The 17,054-nt window shown below is 42.2% G+C and overlaps 1 protein-coding gene across 1 annotated transcript in view; it reads left to right on the forward strand.

The window, feature by feature from the left end:
- The first annotated feature begins 7,347 nt into the window (after positions 1-7,347).
- The window catches only part of rbms3 (RNA binding motif, single stranded interacting protein), a 190,410-nt gene continuing 180,703 nt past the window's right edge, over positions 7,348-17,054 (forward strand). Inside the window, 1 exon segment of the mRNA XM_056285968.1 lies at positions 7,348-7,576. Coding sequence (XP_056141943.1) covers positions 7,502-7,576 — 75 coding nt within the window. The 5' untranslated portion in view covers positions 7,348-7,501.

Genomic DNA, 17,054 nt, shown 5'->3' on the forward strand with positions numbered 1-17,054 from the left:
CTCGATAGCAAGAATATACAGTAGGGGGGACAGCAGGCAACCTTGATGACACCCTCTACAAATATTAATTAGGATAGATACCAAGTTGTTGGTCAACACTTCAGCAGTTGGATTATCATAAAGCAGTTCCACCCATTTACATAAGTTTTCCCCGCATCAGAAACGTCTAAGGACTTCAAAAAGATACGGACATTCGACCCTGTCGAAGGCCTTCTCAGCATCCAAGGAGAGTAGAGCTGTATCTAGCGCCCCCATTTTGGCTATGTAAAATGTTTAGCACACTTCTAACATTGTGGAACCCCTGCCGACCTTGTACAAATCCATTCTGATCATTTGTGACTATCCCTGGTATTTTATCCTGAAGTCTGTTAGCTAAAATTTTACATAATATTTTTACATCTGAATTTAATAAGCTTATTGGTCATGTTCTCACATTTGTCACTGGGTTTTCCTGCTTTTGACGCGATGTTATTAAAGTGCCTCTTAATGATGGTGGAAGAGAGCCATTTTGGAATGATTCATAAAACATCTCTAGTAAAGGGAGTTGTAGTTTTGCTTTAAATTTCGTGTATATATCTATGGGTAGGTCATCTGGCCCTGCAGCTTTCCCGAGTTTCATACAATCTATTGCACCAGATATCTCCTCCAATGTCAACTCCGCCCCAAGCCCCTCACTCTGTCCCTCCGGAATAACAGGAATGGCAAGGCCATCCAGGAAGTATTTCATAGAATCCAGATTTAATGAGTTGTCAGAGCTATATAGTTTTTCATAAAAAAAGTTTGAAAGCATTATTTATTTCTAGAGGTTCTATTGTAAATGTTCTGTCTTCCTTCTGTATTGTTGTAATGGCTCTCTCAGTTTGCAACTGTTTAATCCTCTAAGCTAACAATTTCCCAGGTTTTCCCCGCTGATCAAGAAATGTCTGTTTGAGCCTCAGAAGGCTGCCGCCTTAGAAGCAGACATCTCGTTGTACTGAGACCTCAATAGTAACAATTCCTGGTGAATGTTCGGAGAGCCATCTTGAAACATTTTCCTCTCCATGGCTTTTATTTTGGAATCCAATAGAGTCATTTTTTGATTGACTCTTTTCAATTTGAGACTCGTGTAATTAATAATTTGACCCCTAATGAAAGCTTTAATTGCCTCCCAATGGATGCTAGCTGACGTCTCAGATGCATTTATCTAAAAAAAGAGGGTTATTTGTAGCTCCAAGAACTCTGGGAATTTGGGATCTTGCAACCATCTAGGCTGGAATTGCCATCTTGGCGGACCCCCTATTAACCCTGCATCGACGTATAACATTGAGTTTGGCGCACGGTCCGAAATTACAATACTGTCATAAATGCGGTCCTGCATTTTAGGAATTAAATCTGCAGAAATTAAAAAATAGTCTATGCGAGAATAACAAAGCAGCATGAATATTCAACAGCATCCGGTTTCACTTCCCTCCAAATATCCCGTAAATTCAGCTCTTTCATAAATTGATGTATGGTCTTCCTATTCCTTGCATGTGTCAGATCAGGACCCGATGACCGGTCTCTAGTCAGATTTAATGTACAATTAAAGTCCCCAGCAATTATGTTATTACCAGACAATGTTTAAAGGATTAAAAACAAGTTATTAGAAGAATTTGGGGTCATCATCATTGGGGGCAGATACATTGACTAAATTCAGACTTTCTGATAGGAGTCTGCCCTGTAGCATTAAGTATCTTCCGGCTTTATCCTCAATTGCATTCTGTGTGTGGAAAGATATTGATTTATGTATGAGAGTCATAACTCCTCATGCATTTGTAGAGAAAGAAGCTGAAAATACTTGCCCTTGCCATATTTTCCTAATCTTAGAATTATCTTGTACCAGTAGACATGTTTCTTGTAGAAACACAGTCTTTGAATGCATATGTTTCAACCTATGTACCACCTGTTTAACCTTTTTTAGTTTCTGTAAACCTCTGCAATTCCAGGTGTAAATTTAAGCCTGACCTCATTTGACATAGTAATTAACACACATATTAATTCCCATATAGAAAAAGAGTAGAATTTTACATTTGAGAAACAAACCTAAAAACATGAACAACGCTAACCTTGAACTCTGCGTTGTATATATCCCCATAACCCACAGCCCAAATATACAGTCCCCTCCCCCTTTACTTGCAACTTCTCGGTACGGCTGTTGACAACTCCACACAACCACATTTGATGCAGTTGACCATACATTGCTTTTAAAAAGGCTTCATAGTATCAGATTTGATGAAATTGCTTACAAGTGGCTTCAGAGTTACCACATGGACAGACAACAGCATGTGGCTATTGAATTAAATCTGAGTTTGTGCGTATTACAGAAGGTGTATCTCAAGGCTCAATCCTGGGACATGTTCTGTTCACTCTGTATATAGATATATTGTTTCGTCTGTAACTGGGTGTAATATTCATCTTTATGCTGATGATACAGTTTTGCACTGCAATGCCAAGAGCACTGCTTTACTGATTTACAAGTGGCACTCAATAATCATAAAGTAGTTCTTGATGCTGATAAAACTAAATTCATGCTTTTCACCAGAGCCAAAAATATTGATTATTATAATCTCATTATCGCTACTGAAAATGCTACAAATATTGATAGAGTCACCGAATACAATTTTCTTGGAATTTGGATTGATAAGAAGATAACTTGAATATCATGTGACTATTCTGGTGAGCAAATTAAGGAAAACTTAGGTTTCTTTTATAAAAATAAAACATGTTTTCCTCTGCGTTGCAGAAAGATGCTTATTGAGGCAAATTTTCTATCAGTTCTGGATTATGGTGAAATTTCATACATGCATGCTTCAGCCGCGGCCCTGAAGCCCTTGGACACTGTTTATCATTCTGCACTAAGATTTATTACTGGTGATCCTTATAATACTCATCATTGTGAGCTATATATGCTAAGAGTGGGTCGCTCTCTCTCTGTCTGTCTGTCTGTCTGTCTGTCTGTCTGTCTGTCTGTCTGTCTGTCTGTCTGTCTGTCTGTCTGTCTCTCTCTCTCTCTCTCTCTCTCTCTCTCTCTCTCTCTCTCTCTCTCTGTTAAGCATGATAAACACTGGGTTTTATTTATTTATAAGGCCCTTACTGTTTTTTTACCTCCTTACATTATTTCGTTGTTGTCTTTTAACGTCGTCCCCCTATTGAACACTCTCAAATTTTTGGATTACGCCAGTGCTGGCTGTTATTACTGAGCTTGAAAAATCTGGTTTTTTGCTCTGTGCACCTGCAGCCTGAAATAGCACTCGGACATTGTAAAACTTACCTCATTTTTATCCTTAGGGCAATTTAAATTTTCAATTTAATCTGATTTCATTTACAGCTGTTCTTGTTGACTCATTTGCTGTACATTTTTAAATTGCTTTATTCATTGTTTTAAGGTTTTAATATGTTAGTATTATTTTCTTATTACTTATACTTTCTTATCACCGTGTTTTCTTTCTAAGTATCTTATTTGTGTTTCTTGATGCCTAGGATGTGTTGTTTTGCTTGACTATATTGTAAGTGAGGTCTCCTCTACCTCAATATATTTCCGAGTCTATGTATGTGTGTGTGTGTGTGTGTATATATATAATAAAAAGTCAAATATTTGTTTTAATTTTAAGTAAATTGGAACATTTTTGTCATGGCCGAAAATTGATTTTGACCTTTTTCCTGACCTTGACTGTGACCTTCGCCATCATAACCTCCTGAACTTTATTTCAGTTTGACAAGGGACCAGTCCTGAAAATGTTACTTCATTTACTGCGGCCATATTTCCATAAATTTGTGAACAGAAAAACGATCAAAAACAATATCTCTCAGGATGGGTTTAAAAAAAAATCCTCCCTCAAACTGAAAATTTAAAATGTAATTACAATCTGCAATTGATAAAAAACCCCAAAAAACCCAAAAAACAAAACTGTTTTACAGACATTTTCTCAGGCAATCAATGTTTTTGGTATCTTCATTGCACATGACTCCAAAATCTTACATAACTACTTATATCTGAGTCAAGAAAAAGTTACCTGGGTTCATCATTTTTGTAAATGCCATTATATCATTTTTATAATGATGTGTATCATAAAACAACGGTGACAATCGCTTTAATTTTAGCGATAATTTTGCAACCAGAATCTGTTGTTGTTAGCTGCTGAGTATGCTGACAGAGCTTGCCCTGTTTTTAGAGTACTATGCCACTCAGGCTACTTATACAACCATCTGTTTGGCAGCTTGCCTTCACATGCCAATGCTGTGAGCAAAGAGAAGGGGCAAGTGGAAATTCTCCCCAGTGAAAATAGTTGCTGAATGAAAGATTGTGGCGGAAAGGGGTGGCAGTACACTTTTGTTATTTCCCTTAAAAGTGATTGAGAAAATACACAAACACTGTCATGTTCTCAATCCACTTAAAAACCATGATGAATCTCGGCGAAAAAAATGGCAAACTGCGTTGACTCATAGGCTGTGTGTATGTATGTATGTATGTATGTATGTATGTATGTATGTATGTATGTATGTATGTATGTATGTATGTATGTATGTATGTATGTATGTATGTATGTATGTATGTATGTATTTATACATGCATGTAGTATGTATTTATTTATTTTGTAGTTGAACGGTCTTTTAGGGAACGAGTAAAAGCTTCATAATCTCATCACATGATGAAGAATTATGATGAATGAATTTCGCTACTCGACTGTAATTATAGAATGAATCAATTGAGCAAAAATAGTTTCCTTGTTCCTCCGTCCCATTCAGATTGTCTACAGCAAAACTAATTTCCTCTTTCAATAATCTTTAATAGTACATACTGACAGTAAAAGGTCAATACAAAAAAAAGAGGGCAGGTGAGAGGAAAATGAACCAATGTGCTGTGTAGCCCAGATGACTAAACGTCCGACGGGCAAGAAAATTATTGGTCTCTGTATCGGTTTGATTTCTCCCAGGAAGTAAACCTCTTATGTGAAAGAAGGTTTTTGGTAAACTCTGTTTTTCTTGTCATGTCCTCTCCACTGCAGCGAATTTGCATTTTCTGCCAACCCTTGTCCTTCTCATGCATGCCAACAAGCACGCACAGCTGCAGTCAGGGGCTGAGCACTCTTTTTATGCATGGCTCTCTGCGCTTATCTAAGAGCACTACTCACATCCTGGTTACATCACACATCAGGCAACACTGTGTCAGTGGTCACTATGCCACACAACCGCTGCACTACACGCACACCATACAAACGGCCCCCCACGCCTGAGCATGGCTGCTGGAGTGAAAGGGAACCACTGCACGTGTGCAGAGAGGCATTCATACATGTGTTGGCTGTGTTTGAGCATCCATTGAAGCGTGTATGTAGCATATTATATTGAGCACACTGAATGGAAGATACTGGAATACGGGATGGAGGCATAAAAGGTAGATGTGTTATGTAATGCATGCACGTAAGCACAAAGTTAAAAACAGAAAGAAGCAGAATTACACAACAGATCCGGTCAAAGCTTGTTGTTTTATTTTATATTTGGTGTTTTTTTGGAGAACGTTCTATGGCTCTGTTTATGTCGTACCAGTAGGGGGACCCTGCTTCTAATTATACTCCGTATGTCCTTTTTTCCCCTTTAAACAGTGCGCTCTCTCTCTCTCTCTCTCTCTCTCTCTCTCTCTCTCTCTCTCTCTCTCTCTCTCTCTCTCTCTCTCTCTCTCTCTCTCTCTCTCTCTCTCTCTCTCTCTCTCTCTCTCTCTCTCTCTCTCTCTCTCTCTCTCTCAATTCTCTCTCTCAATTCTCTCTTCCTGGCTCCTCCTTTCCGTCAGTAGCACGCCCTTCTCTCTGTTGCTCTGTTTTTCCCTGACTCTCTTTCGCTCACCGGCACACAAGGGCTTGAGAGAGGGCAGGACCAACCACTCCCACTGTTCTCCAGTTCTATGAAAGAGAGAGAGAGAGCGAGAGAGAAGGAGAGAGGGGCGGAGCGTAGCTGCGCTGGTGCCGAGCCCCTCTATGCCTCGCGCAGAGTGGAGCGGACGGCAACAGACGCACCAACACTGTCTCTCAGTTGACACGCACAGTCACACATACCAGGCACGCACGGCACAGCCGTACGCACGCACGTACGTACGCACACAGCCGAGGCCGGCGGGGCAGAGTGGGGAGCAAGCCGTCGGGGGAGAAAGCTTGAGAAGAAAGAGACAGGGATCGCAGAGATCGCAGAGGGGGAAGCAGAAGAAAAAGAGAAGAGAGTTGGAGGAGACACCTTGTGGATCAGCGGGGATTTTCCTCAGTGTGTGTGTGTGTGTGTGTGTGTGTGTGTGTGTGTGTGTGTGTCTGATAAGGCTTGTCGTCTTCCCGGCAATAGGAGTTTGTTTGTTTTGGGTTTTTTTGCAAGCTTTTTTTCCCCCTCCCCATAATCATCCTCGTCGTGCACCGCCGTTATCTACCTGTCTATCCACGGAGCTTAACAAAAGAGGGAGGGAAGTAAGAGAGAGAGAGAGAGAGGGAAAAAAAGCCAGGACAGCTTCAGCTTGTAGACCACCCTCTCTCCTCCTCCTCCTCCTCCTCCTCCTCCCCCTCTTCCTACTCCTCCACTGTAGCTCCACATCCGTGCGCGAGTTCATCACTGCTTTCCCAGTCTTTGGAGGATACGGCAGAGGACGCAGCGTGTTTTACCGGATACAGCCGAGCCTTCGGTGGGATCAGGGTTTCGTCGCGTGTGCGTGCGTGTATGTGTGTGCGTGTGCATGTGTGTGTGTGGGAGAGAGTGAGAGAGAGAGAGGTACCGATAGAGAGAAAGTAGAGACATAGGAAGCAAATTGGGGGGGGAATGTTCAGGACAGCGGAGAAGAACGGGAGTGGGTCACATTTTAGAGCAGAGAGTGCAAAGACCCAAGCAACCGGATTCCGTCTGGCCATCCATCTATCCATCCATTCTACCATCCCATCCCTTTCCCCCTCCTCCCCTTCCTTCCCTTCCTCCTCCTCCTCCTCCTCTTCCTCTCCCTCTGCCCTCCCTCCTCCCATTCAATCCCTCCTCGTTTGCCGTCTTGTATCGCCTTCCACTATCCTTTCATCTCTTCTTCCCCTCATCCACCACCTCCTTGTTACCCCCCCTTCCTCGGATCCCCTTTCTTTTTCCGGACACCTGGAGAGAGGAAAGGGTTTGAGAGGCTCACAAGGAACATCACAAAGATAGACAGACGCACGGACAGACCAAGAGACAGCCGTTGCACTACCATCCACTCCCTCCGTTTTATCTATCCATCCGTTTGGTCCGTCTCGCGATCTCACACCTCCGCTGGCAGGACAGCCTTCTCTCTCTTGCGCCCTCTCTCTCTCTCTCTCTCTCTCTCTCTCTCTCCTCTCTCTCTCTCTCTCTCTCTCTCTCTCTCACTCCCCCCACTGTCCTCCACTCTTCTAAACGGCCATCTGAAGGCTCCAGGCCAGCCCTCGGAGTGACTCTGCCCTGCCTGGAAGCTTCTCTCCCCAGCCCCGAGGACCTCACATTGGATTCAAGCTACATGGGAAAACGTTTGGAGCAGCAACCAATGTACCCCCAGTACACCTACTACTACCCCCACTATCTCCAGACCAAGGTAGGATGTTTCTGCACTCTGCCCTCTATTTACCTCTCTCTACTTGCCACCTCACAGCTAACAAACACGACAATAAGGCCGTAAAGTAGAAACACGCTTAGGCGAGCCTTTATCTCTTCACTGTCTCAAAAAAAAGAAAAAAAAATCCAGCCTCCTTTCTTTAATGAAGTGCAGTTCAAGTTCAACCTCTGCTCCACCTCTGACCTCCAACTCATCCCGAATTCATCCCAAACATCAGGACGTTCCTCAAAACGCAGACTTGAAAAACGAGTCTGATGCTACGAGGTCTGCATATGAGCCCTTACACCATAGCAAGCTGTCATTCTTACACCGACTAATGCCCAAATCTACTCAGTTTGTGGCTGAGGCAAAAACCAATTTGAATAACCCCCCCCTCCCCCGTATGAGTGTTTAGTAATCTTATTAGTGTTAGAAGCCTTGTGAGAAACACCCCACCCACCCCTCCATTGTTTCTTAGAAAGGAGATATTGACATCTCTCATCTCGGTCTTTCTCTCTTTTCCATTCTGAGGGCTTGACCCAATCCACCTCTCAGACACCCTACCAGCTCCAAGTTCAAGTTCAGGGCATGAGGCCCTCCTTCCCCCCTGTCCTCCCTCCCTCTTTCTCTTCTCTCGCTCTCTCTCGCTCTCCTTTCTGTTCCGTCCCTACCGGTTGCCTTTTCTCTCCCACATGCACGCATTGCACATGCACAGGGGAAAATGCATGCAGTTTCAGCTCGATTTACACAGGTTGTGCAGGGATTAACACGTATGAATGCACTACCTCTTTCCCTCCAGCCCCCCAACCCAACCCCCCCCAACCCTTCACCCACCCGTCATAGCGTGTGGTAAGACTCGGCTGATTGAAGCCGCTGATCTTGGGAGGAGAAGAGTGAGATTGTGTTATTGTAGTGGTTGCTCTTTTGGTTTCATCCCACAAATTTGTTTTCTTCCACTCACCACGTGCACGTGCGGGGCACGCACGCACGCACACACACACACACACACTCTCTCTCTCTCTCTCTCTCTCTCTCTCTCTCTCTGTCTCTTGCAATAATGAGTAAATACAATGTCAAGAGAGATGGTGAGAGGGAGGCTAAGATTAAAGTGTGGATGTTGGATAGCTTGTGTGTGTGTGTGTGTGTGTGAGTGGAGAGCGAGAGAGGTGGAGTAAGAGAGAGAACAAGCTTTCAGGAAGTCTTTTATCAGGAAAAACAATGTGCATAAGAACAGGTGAGGGCAAATGTTTCACACGTTATCAAAGATGTGGTGAGATAACCCAGTGGTGTCATTCCTAAACCACTCACCAACTCAGTAAGGCATCTTACATGCGACGTTGTGCAGGTCTTCACACCTTACTTTGTGGTAACTCTTGCTGGTAGTGTATGGTAAGGTTACTTAATTGAGAGCGTTAAAACTGTGTTTCATTTTGGTCTGAATGAATATAATACGTCATAGTATTTGATAGATGAGAAGTCACCACTAGATATGAAGTTTACTTTTTCTTTAGGAACAGTGAAGTAGTAAGCTTTTTGCGGAAATCAAAAATAAATCAGTATAATATCTCTATGTGTGTGTGTGTGTGTGTGTGTGTGTGTATCTATCTATCTATCTATCTATCTATCTATCTATCTATCTATCTATCTATCTATCTATCTATCTATCTATCTATCTATCTATCTATCTATCTATCTATCTATCTATCTATCTATCTATCTATCTATCTATCTGTCTGTCTAATGCACCATATTCCCTAGCATCATGTTGTTCTCTTTGTCTACATGTCAGTGTGTCATGTATCTCACTGGCTCTGTTATTCATCCTCATCAGTTCAAGGCTATCTCATCATCCCCGGGTATCTGCAACAGGCATCTGGCCCAGACCATAACTTCATTCTGTCCCTACATCTCTCCATCCCTCCAACACCCCACCCTCCCTCCTCCCTCTGTTGTCAAGGGTCATTTCAAATTGGATCATACCTTCCCCCATGCTCCCTCTAGTCTGTGCCTGCTTGCGTGTGTGTGTGTGTGTGCGTGTGTGTGTGTGTGTGTGTGTGTTGTGGTGTGTGTGTGTGTGTACACTCAAACACTATCATGTGTGAATAATACTGGGTTGTGTATGCCAGTGCCGTGTCAATGATTCCGTGACTGCACATGAGCCTGTGGCTTTGTCTTTGTGTATGTGCATGAACTCATCCCCATTTGTGTGCTGCGAGGTTGCGTGACTGTTTATTGTGTCGGCGTGTGCATGGGCGTCTATACTGTATGTGTGTGAATGTGCTTGTGCCTTGTGTGAGTCTGTGTGTGTGTGTGTGTGTGTGTGTGTGTGTGTGTGTGTGTGTGTGTGTGTGTGTGTGTTCTCCAAACAGTGTCTCCCCTACCTGACCCCATCTCAATGCAGCTTGCTGTCATTAAAGCTCTCAAGACCCAGAAGAGCAGGTCTGTGTGTATGTGTGCGTGTGCACGTGTGTGTGTGTGTTTGTATTGTGTGAATGTGCTTTTCTGTGTGTGTGTGTGTGTGTGTGTGTGTGTGTGTGTGTGTGTGTGTGTGTGTGTGTGTGTGTGTGTGTGTGTGTGTGTGTGTGTGCATGCATTAGAGGCCCTGTGGAATAGCTCAGTTTTAAGTCCATTTGGACCTTGACACCAGGCTAGTATTTGATCAGCCTGCGCTACCCTCTATGAGTTCAAATAAAGACATAATATTTTGTGTTTGTGCGCATGTACCTATCTGTGTGTGTGTGGGTGCGTGTGTATGTCTTGGAGTGTTGTTGGTTGGTCTTCTGCCATGTCCAAACGTTGTTTAATAACCCTGGGTATGAATTTGGTGAAGACTGAGTTATCTGTTTTATTATATGTTTTCTCACACATTTTTTTTACTCTCCCCATGTCTCTCTCCTCTACTTCCACTCTTTCTTTCCCTAACCTCCTCTTGTTCTCTCTCTCTCTCTCTCTCTCTCTCTCTCTCTCTCTCTCTCTCTCTCTCTCTCTCTCTCTCTCTCTCTCTCTCTCTCTCTCTCTCTCTCTCTCTCTCTCTCTCTCTGTGTCTCTCCCATTTTCTCCTGCATATCTGTCTCTCTCTTTTTGTTGCTCAGTGATCTGATTGAGGATGTAAATGGCCTATTATTAATCTTGATTCCAGGGATTGGAGGCTCTTCTCCAGAGGAAATCAATAGTGTGTGTGTGTGTGTGTGTGTGTGTGTGCGCGCGCGCGCGCTGCGCGTGTGTTATGATTCTTACCGTTAGCACAGCTGAGCCATTCCCTCTGCATTACAATAGCCCTGTTTAAACACACACACACACACACACACACAAACACACACACACACACACACACACACACACACACACACACACACACAATAATCTGTACACACACACAGGCGCGTATGAAATGACTAGCTTAAACTAACAATGCCTTGCCAGAAGACATAGTGCGTGGCTATTAAAAAGTGAATGTCTTTCTCAGCCCCAGTAATGGGCTGCAGGTACAGTGAGTTTACATTGGCAGGGGATGGAGGGGGATTGTGTGGCTTCTTATGTGAGCGTTGTGGCTCTTAATCATGGTTGTTAGAGGGTATGGGGATGAAGTGTGTGTGTGTGTTAATGCTCAATCACAGCTGTGTTGTTGCATTCTGTGTGTAATTTTTTGAAAAATATAAAGGTGCTTTGTGCAATCTAATTAAATCCTGAATTCTATCTTCAGGCAATGTTGAACAACAACAACAAATCAAAGCAAGCAATGCAAAAAATGTTTTATATATATATATATATATATATATGTATATATTCAAACAGAAAGGTAGCGGATATGCACATTTGCAGACATCTGCCATTTTCCATACTTCCTCAGTAGATACCATGTTGTGCAAGTGTTTTTTCAATTTAGAAATAAACGTCCAGTAGCTCTTTGATTATTGCACAAGTTACGAGGTAGAAAGATGAGCTTGTCAGCGGTCTGGTTTTAGAGCTGTTCTCTAGCGGCTCACTAAGCTGTGTTTGCAAGCACTTTTCATGAACATTTGTTGAAGTTGTAAATAAAACCTGAAATATCATTCAAGGTTTTTGTGCTGACTTAAGGAGGAAACTTAGACCTGATGGCCAGGAGATAATTTGAGTCAAAGTGATGGAAAGAGATTTTTAGAACGTATCCAACAGCAAGCGATACTCATCAGTTATTTTACAATTTACTCTTAAACTGTTTTGCCACCATAGTCGATTCTGCAAGTAGAAAGATAATTTACTTGCTTAGAATATACTAATACAAATGCAACTGGTGAAACTTTTCAACTTTGCAACATTGTTTTTAAAGTCCACTTAACCTTTGAATGTAAGTGAGACTGATGTTGCTGAGAAACCTCTCCGGAGGTGAACTGCTGGTGGAGATGCCCAAGATGCACTTTTCCAAGTTGGCTCTTTCTGGAAAAGTTTTGCGTTGACCAACCAAGCACATCCTTAGTGAACCCATTAAGTCCCCTATCTTGGGTGATGCAGCACATTAGCTATGTTATTGGCTGTCTCAAGGAACAGACTCAAATGTAGTCACGTAGCGTCAGGACTACTCTTTGTAAGTGCGGCACATGCAGTTATTTGTCCTCACAATGGCACGTCATCACCACTGCCGTGTGTACAACACTGATAGCAACAATGTTTTACCTGCTGTTTCTTAAACTAGTGGGGAATTCAAGCCAGTAATAGGTTGTGTTTTAACGAAATGAATACAATCTCCTTTAAGTCAACCCTATTGGCCTGACACACAGGGTGACACATCCCTTACAAAATAAACAAAATACTCATCTGAAAATGTGTTCAGCTGCCTTTTTATTGATGTCTGTTGATATATTTTTTAAATGTCTCGAATGTTTCTTCTTCTAAAAAAAGGCTATTATCTTGGGATTGTCTGCATGTGTGTGTGTCTGCATGTGTGTGTGTGTGTGTGTGTGTGTGTGTGTGTGTGTATGCGTGACTGCATGTGTTTGTGCTTTAAAAAAACAAGCTATTTATTTTTTCATTTTCAATCTCATTTTGCAATTGATGAGGTTAATTGACTCAGGATGACAATCTTGGATGGTACTCCTTAACAGCCTAGATGAGGATAATGGTTAATGATAATGGATTACATTTATATAGTGCTTTATCAAGACACCCAAAGTGCTTCACATTGAAGGAGGAGAAACTCCCCTCAGCCACCACCAATGTGCAGCACCCACCTGGGTGATGCACGGCAGCCATTTTGCGCCAGAACACTCACCACACATCAGCTTGAGGTGGAGAGGGAGGAATCATTGAGCCAATTACACAGGGGGATGATTAGGTGGCCAGATGGAGAGAGCCAGGTTGGGAATTTTGCCAGGACACCGGGGAACCCCCTACTCTTTGCAATAAGTGCCATGCGATCTTTAATGACCACAGTGAGTCAGGACCTTGGTTTAAGGTCTCATCTCAAGGATGGCATCTTCTACAGCACAGTGTCCCTGCACTGGGGCGTCGGGATTTTTGTTGCTGTTGTTTTTATTAGGACCACAGGGAAGACTGCCCCCAATTGGCCCACCAACACCCCTTCCTGTAGCAACTCAAGTTTTCCTGGGAGGTCTCCCATCCAAGTACTAGCCAAACCCATACCTGCTTAGCTTCTGTCATTTGGCAGAGCCAGGTCACATGTTGGTATAGCTGCCGGTTTAGGATTGGAAAAAAGAAAAGCTCCACACGGTCACATCACCAACCAACCAATCTGTCACAAATCAGGACAGGGCACACAGGTGGAGGATGCAGACTTGGCAGACAGACAGGTTGAATAAGGGACTTTAATGCTCAAAACACAAATGACAGGCTTACAGTAAGTCAGCAGGGAATGAATCCGAAACAGGCAAACAAAGTCAAAAAAGGGACACAGAAGGCAAGCAGGTCAAAAACAGGCTGAATGTTTAAACCACAGGATGAGGTTGGCGAGAGCAAAAGAGTCCGTGGAAGAAACTGACAAACTGGCAGGGAATGTATGATCGAGACCGGTATAAGTTCTGAGGAACTGCTGAGCAAAGGGGCAGCAGGTGCAGACAATTACTAGGTGGGAACAGGTGAGCAGGTGCGTTTGGTAAACAGGAAAGAAAGAAGGGGCATCTGGTGGACAGGTGGAGAAATGGCCAAGACTAGAGTAGAGAGTGCTGAAGGGCTGAAGGCAGGGACAGAGACAGAATGGGCAAGGGAAACACACACAGGGCCTAAGCAGGAATCGTGACACGATCATTAGTTTATTGCAGATCAGTGTGCTAATACGCTCAGCGGCACACAAGGAGCTTTAATTAGAGTAATGAGAAACAGCATTCAGCTGATATCAAAGTAATGACACGTGTGGACACACTCGGTCATCTAAATAGAATATTCAGTCCCTTCAAAAAATGAGCTTTTCACATTCAATTAGTCTTTCTAATGTGGGTGATGATTGAGGCTTTTGGACAGCTCAGCGGTGATGGGAAAGCATTATTCAGCCAGAAGGGGGAGAGGGGGAGAGAACGAGGGACACACGTAACATGGTGATATGCATGTATGCATGTGCATTTACACAGGCACCAGCGCAACCAAACACGCACTCGCAGATGAAACATTGATTCGTTCTTACAGCGATCTCTTTCTGCCATCCTGTCCTCCTCCTTTCCTTCCTACGCTTCCTCCTCCCCACCTCACTACTTTATAGGCCTGTTCTTCTTCTTGTCAAACATAATGTACTGCACTATGGTGGAAACAGCAGCCATAAATTATGCAGATCACACCATACATATACTGGGAAAGTGAATGGTGTGTGTGTGTGTGTGTGTGTGTGTGTGTGTGTGTGTGTGTGTGTGTGTGTGTGTGTGTGTCTCTAAGTATACAGAGAGGGAGTGGGTTTACAGCACAGCATGGTTTCTGCTCATGCTCAGTGTTTTCCCCAACTCCAACTCTCCCTGCCAGCATTAGTCTGTAACATGACTACTGACTAGGGATATCATGGTATAAGAATGTCATTGTAAAAGAATGTCACTGTTTTGTAATTTTTTGGGGGGGAGGTAATTAAATATATCAAATAAAACACGCAAGGCTACTTTATATTGAAAACATACTATAACCTAAATACAATGGAGAAAAGAAGGTGCATTTAAGAACTCACTGTAACTGCCTTTTGAGACCAAAATAATACACTACCTATGTTTTGAAAATAGCATATATTCCTTTTGATAAAAATGGTCACAAGCCGCAGAACCTCTTTTTCTGCATCAATTATCCAGTTGGTTTTTAAAATGTAATGGTCGACTACTGGTACAAATTGGAAATATACCGAACGCACACACAGAGAGACAGCCCATCCCTCTCATCACTTGGAGGTGTCATGTTCATCACTTTTTGTCAGTAAAAAGTGCATTTACTTAATGCTGGTGCCAATGGATAGACTGGTGGCAAGCACTAGTCATTAAGAACCGCTTATAATAACTCAGTCGTTTGGATGATCTCAGGGATGACAAGAGCACAGGGTTTTATTATATATTTATAGCCACTGCTGGTCCCCCTCTTCAGCATATTTGATCAGCTAAACAACCAATTAGCATTGCTTCTCCAAGAGGGGGAACATCACCACAAGTGAAACAAGGAAACCTAGAAACAAAAAATGACAACATATATCTGATAAGATAGACATAGAAACAGACGCTGACATGTGTTTGACAAAACCCAATTAAATCCATCTTATTAATATCAGTTTAGGATAACAGTTATAGCAATAAAGGAGAAGACAAAAAGGGGGGGGCAAAAGGAATAAGATTTGATAGATTCTACTTAATCAGGGGAAGACCAATTTAGAACCAAAGTCTCATTTACAATGGTGCCCTACAAATACATAATCAAAAAGGTTATACAATAGACAGTGTAGAAAGTGTAAAATCTTAATTTCATTATACAAATTATAACTACAACACAAACACAAGACAAATGACACACAAAATACAAAATACACAAAGGAAAAGACAGTAAAACAAATACATTTCACAGGGACAAAGCAGCCACATTAAGAAAAAACAAGAGCATTATATAAAACATAATTCAACGGAAGCTTAAACTGTTCTACGGTTAAAAATTTGTCTAAACTTAAGGAAGTCCTGAAGCTTATTCTACCTATGAGGAGCATAATAGGTAAATACAGTCTTTCCCAGTTCCATATTCATATATGGGATGCATTCTTGTGAATGAGTATCCCGTTGTTCTAATTCTTAAAAGTTATGATAAATAAAAGGGTAGCTTATTAAGGATGGCTTTGTAAATACATAAAAAAACAGTTTTTCCCTTTGACTGGAAAGTGATGCCCACCCTACCTTCTCATGGAGGATACAATGATAGGTTCTAAAACGGTCACCTGTAATACATCTAAGAGAATTGTTATACACAGCATCAAGGGGCTTGAGGGTATGGGCAGCAGCATGCATGTAAATTACATTGCATAGTCAAGCACCGATAAGAATGTTGCCTGTACAATCTGCAACCAACTGCTAAAAGTGAAACACTGCTTATTTCTTCAAAAGAAACCTCATTTAAATTTAAGCTTCTTAGTTAGTTCCTCAACATGAGTTTTAAAAGATAATGTTTCATCTAACCAGATACCTAGGTACTTATAATGTGGGACTTTTTTAATTTAAGCCCCAGTTATTATTTTGATAGTTAAACTTGGAGGATTGTTCATTTGGGGTCTGGTGAATTGCTTGTAACTAGTCTTATCTGGATTTAGAAAAAGCTTAAGTTTAATAAGGACTTTTTGAATAGCCAAAAAATCTGACTTTAAATTAGAAAAAGCTTTGTCAATAGAGGGCACTAATGAGTAAATAACTGTGTCGTCAGCATAATAATGAATAGAGCTGTTACTAACCAATGAGCCCAGGTCATTTATGTTCAATATGAACAAGAGGGGACCTAGTATTGAGCCCCGTGGCACCCCTTTTGTAACTTCAAGGAACCCAGATTGATGGCCATTCATAACTATTGCTTGAGTTCTGCCACTAAGGTAACTGTGAAACTAGTTACATGCTTTTGTGTCAAAACCAACTGATCATACTTAGTCTGTCCAAAAGAAGAGTATGATCCACTTTGTCAAATGCTTTAAACAAATCGATGAACAAATGATACGGCACTCCCTCTTATCCAGAGAATAGATTATATCAGTGGTGCCCAACCCTGCTCCTGGAGAGCTACCCTCCTGCCGGTTTTCACTCCAACCCCGATTTAACACATCTGATTCAACTAATCAAGGTCTTGGTCAGTAGGTAATTAGTAGAATCAGGTGTGTTAAATTAGGGTTGGCGTGAAAAACGGCAGGATGGTAGCTCTCCAGGAGCAGGGTTGGGCACCACTGGATTATATAATTTGCTAACTCTGCTGTCGAAGTGCTATGTCCAGGTCTAAAACCAGATGGCTGGGAGTTTAAATTGCAATGCTCAGATAGAAAATTACGCATTTGAATATTGAT

Source organism: Lampris incognitus, chromosome 9, assembly GCF_029633865.1.
Source record: "Lampris incognitus isolate fLamInc1 chromosome 9, fLamInc1.hap2, whole genome shotgun sequence".
Lineage (NCBI taxonomy): Eukaryota > Metazoa > Chordata > Actinopteri > Lampriformes > Lampridae > Lampris > Lampris incognitus.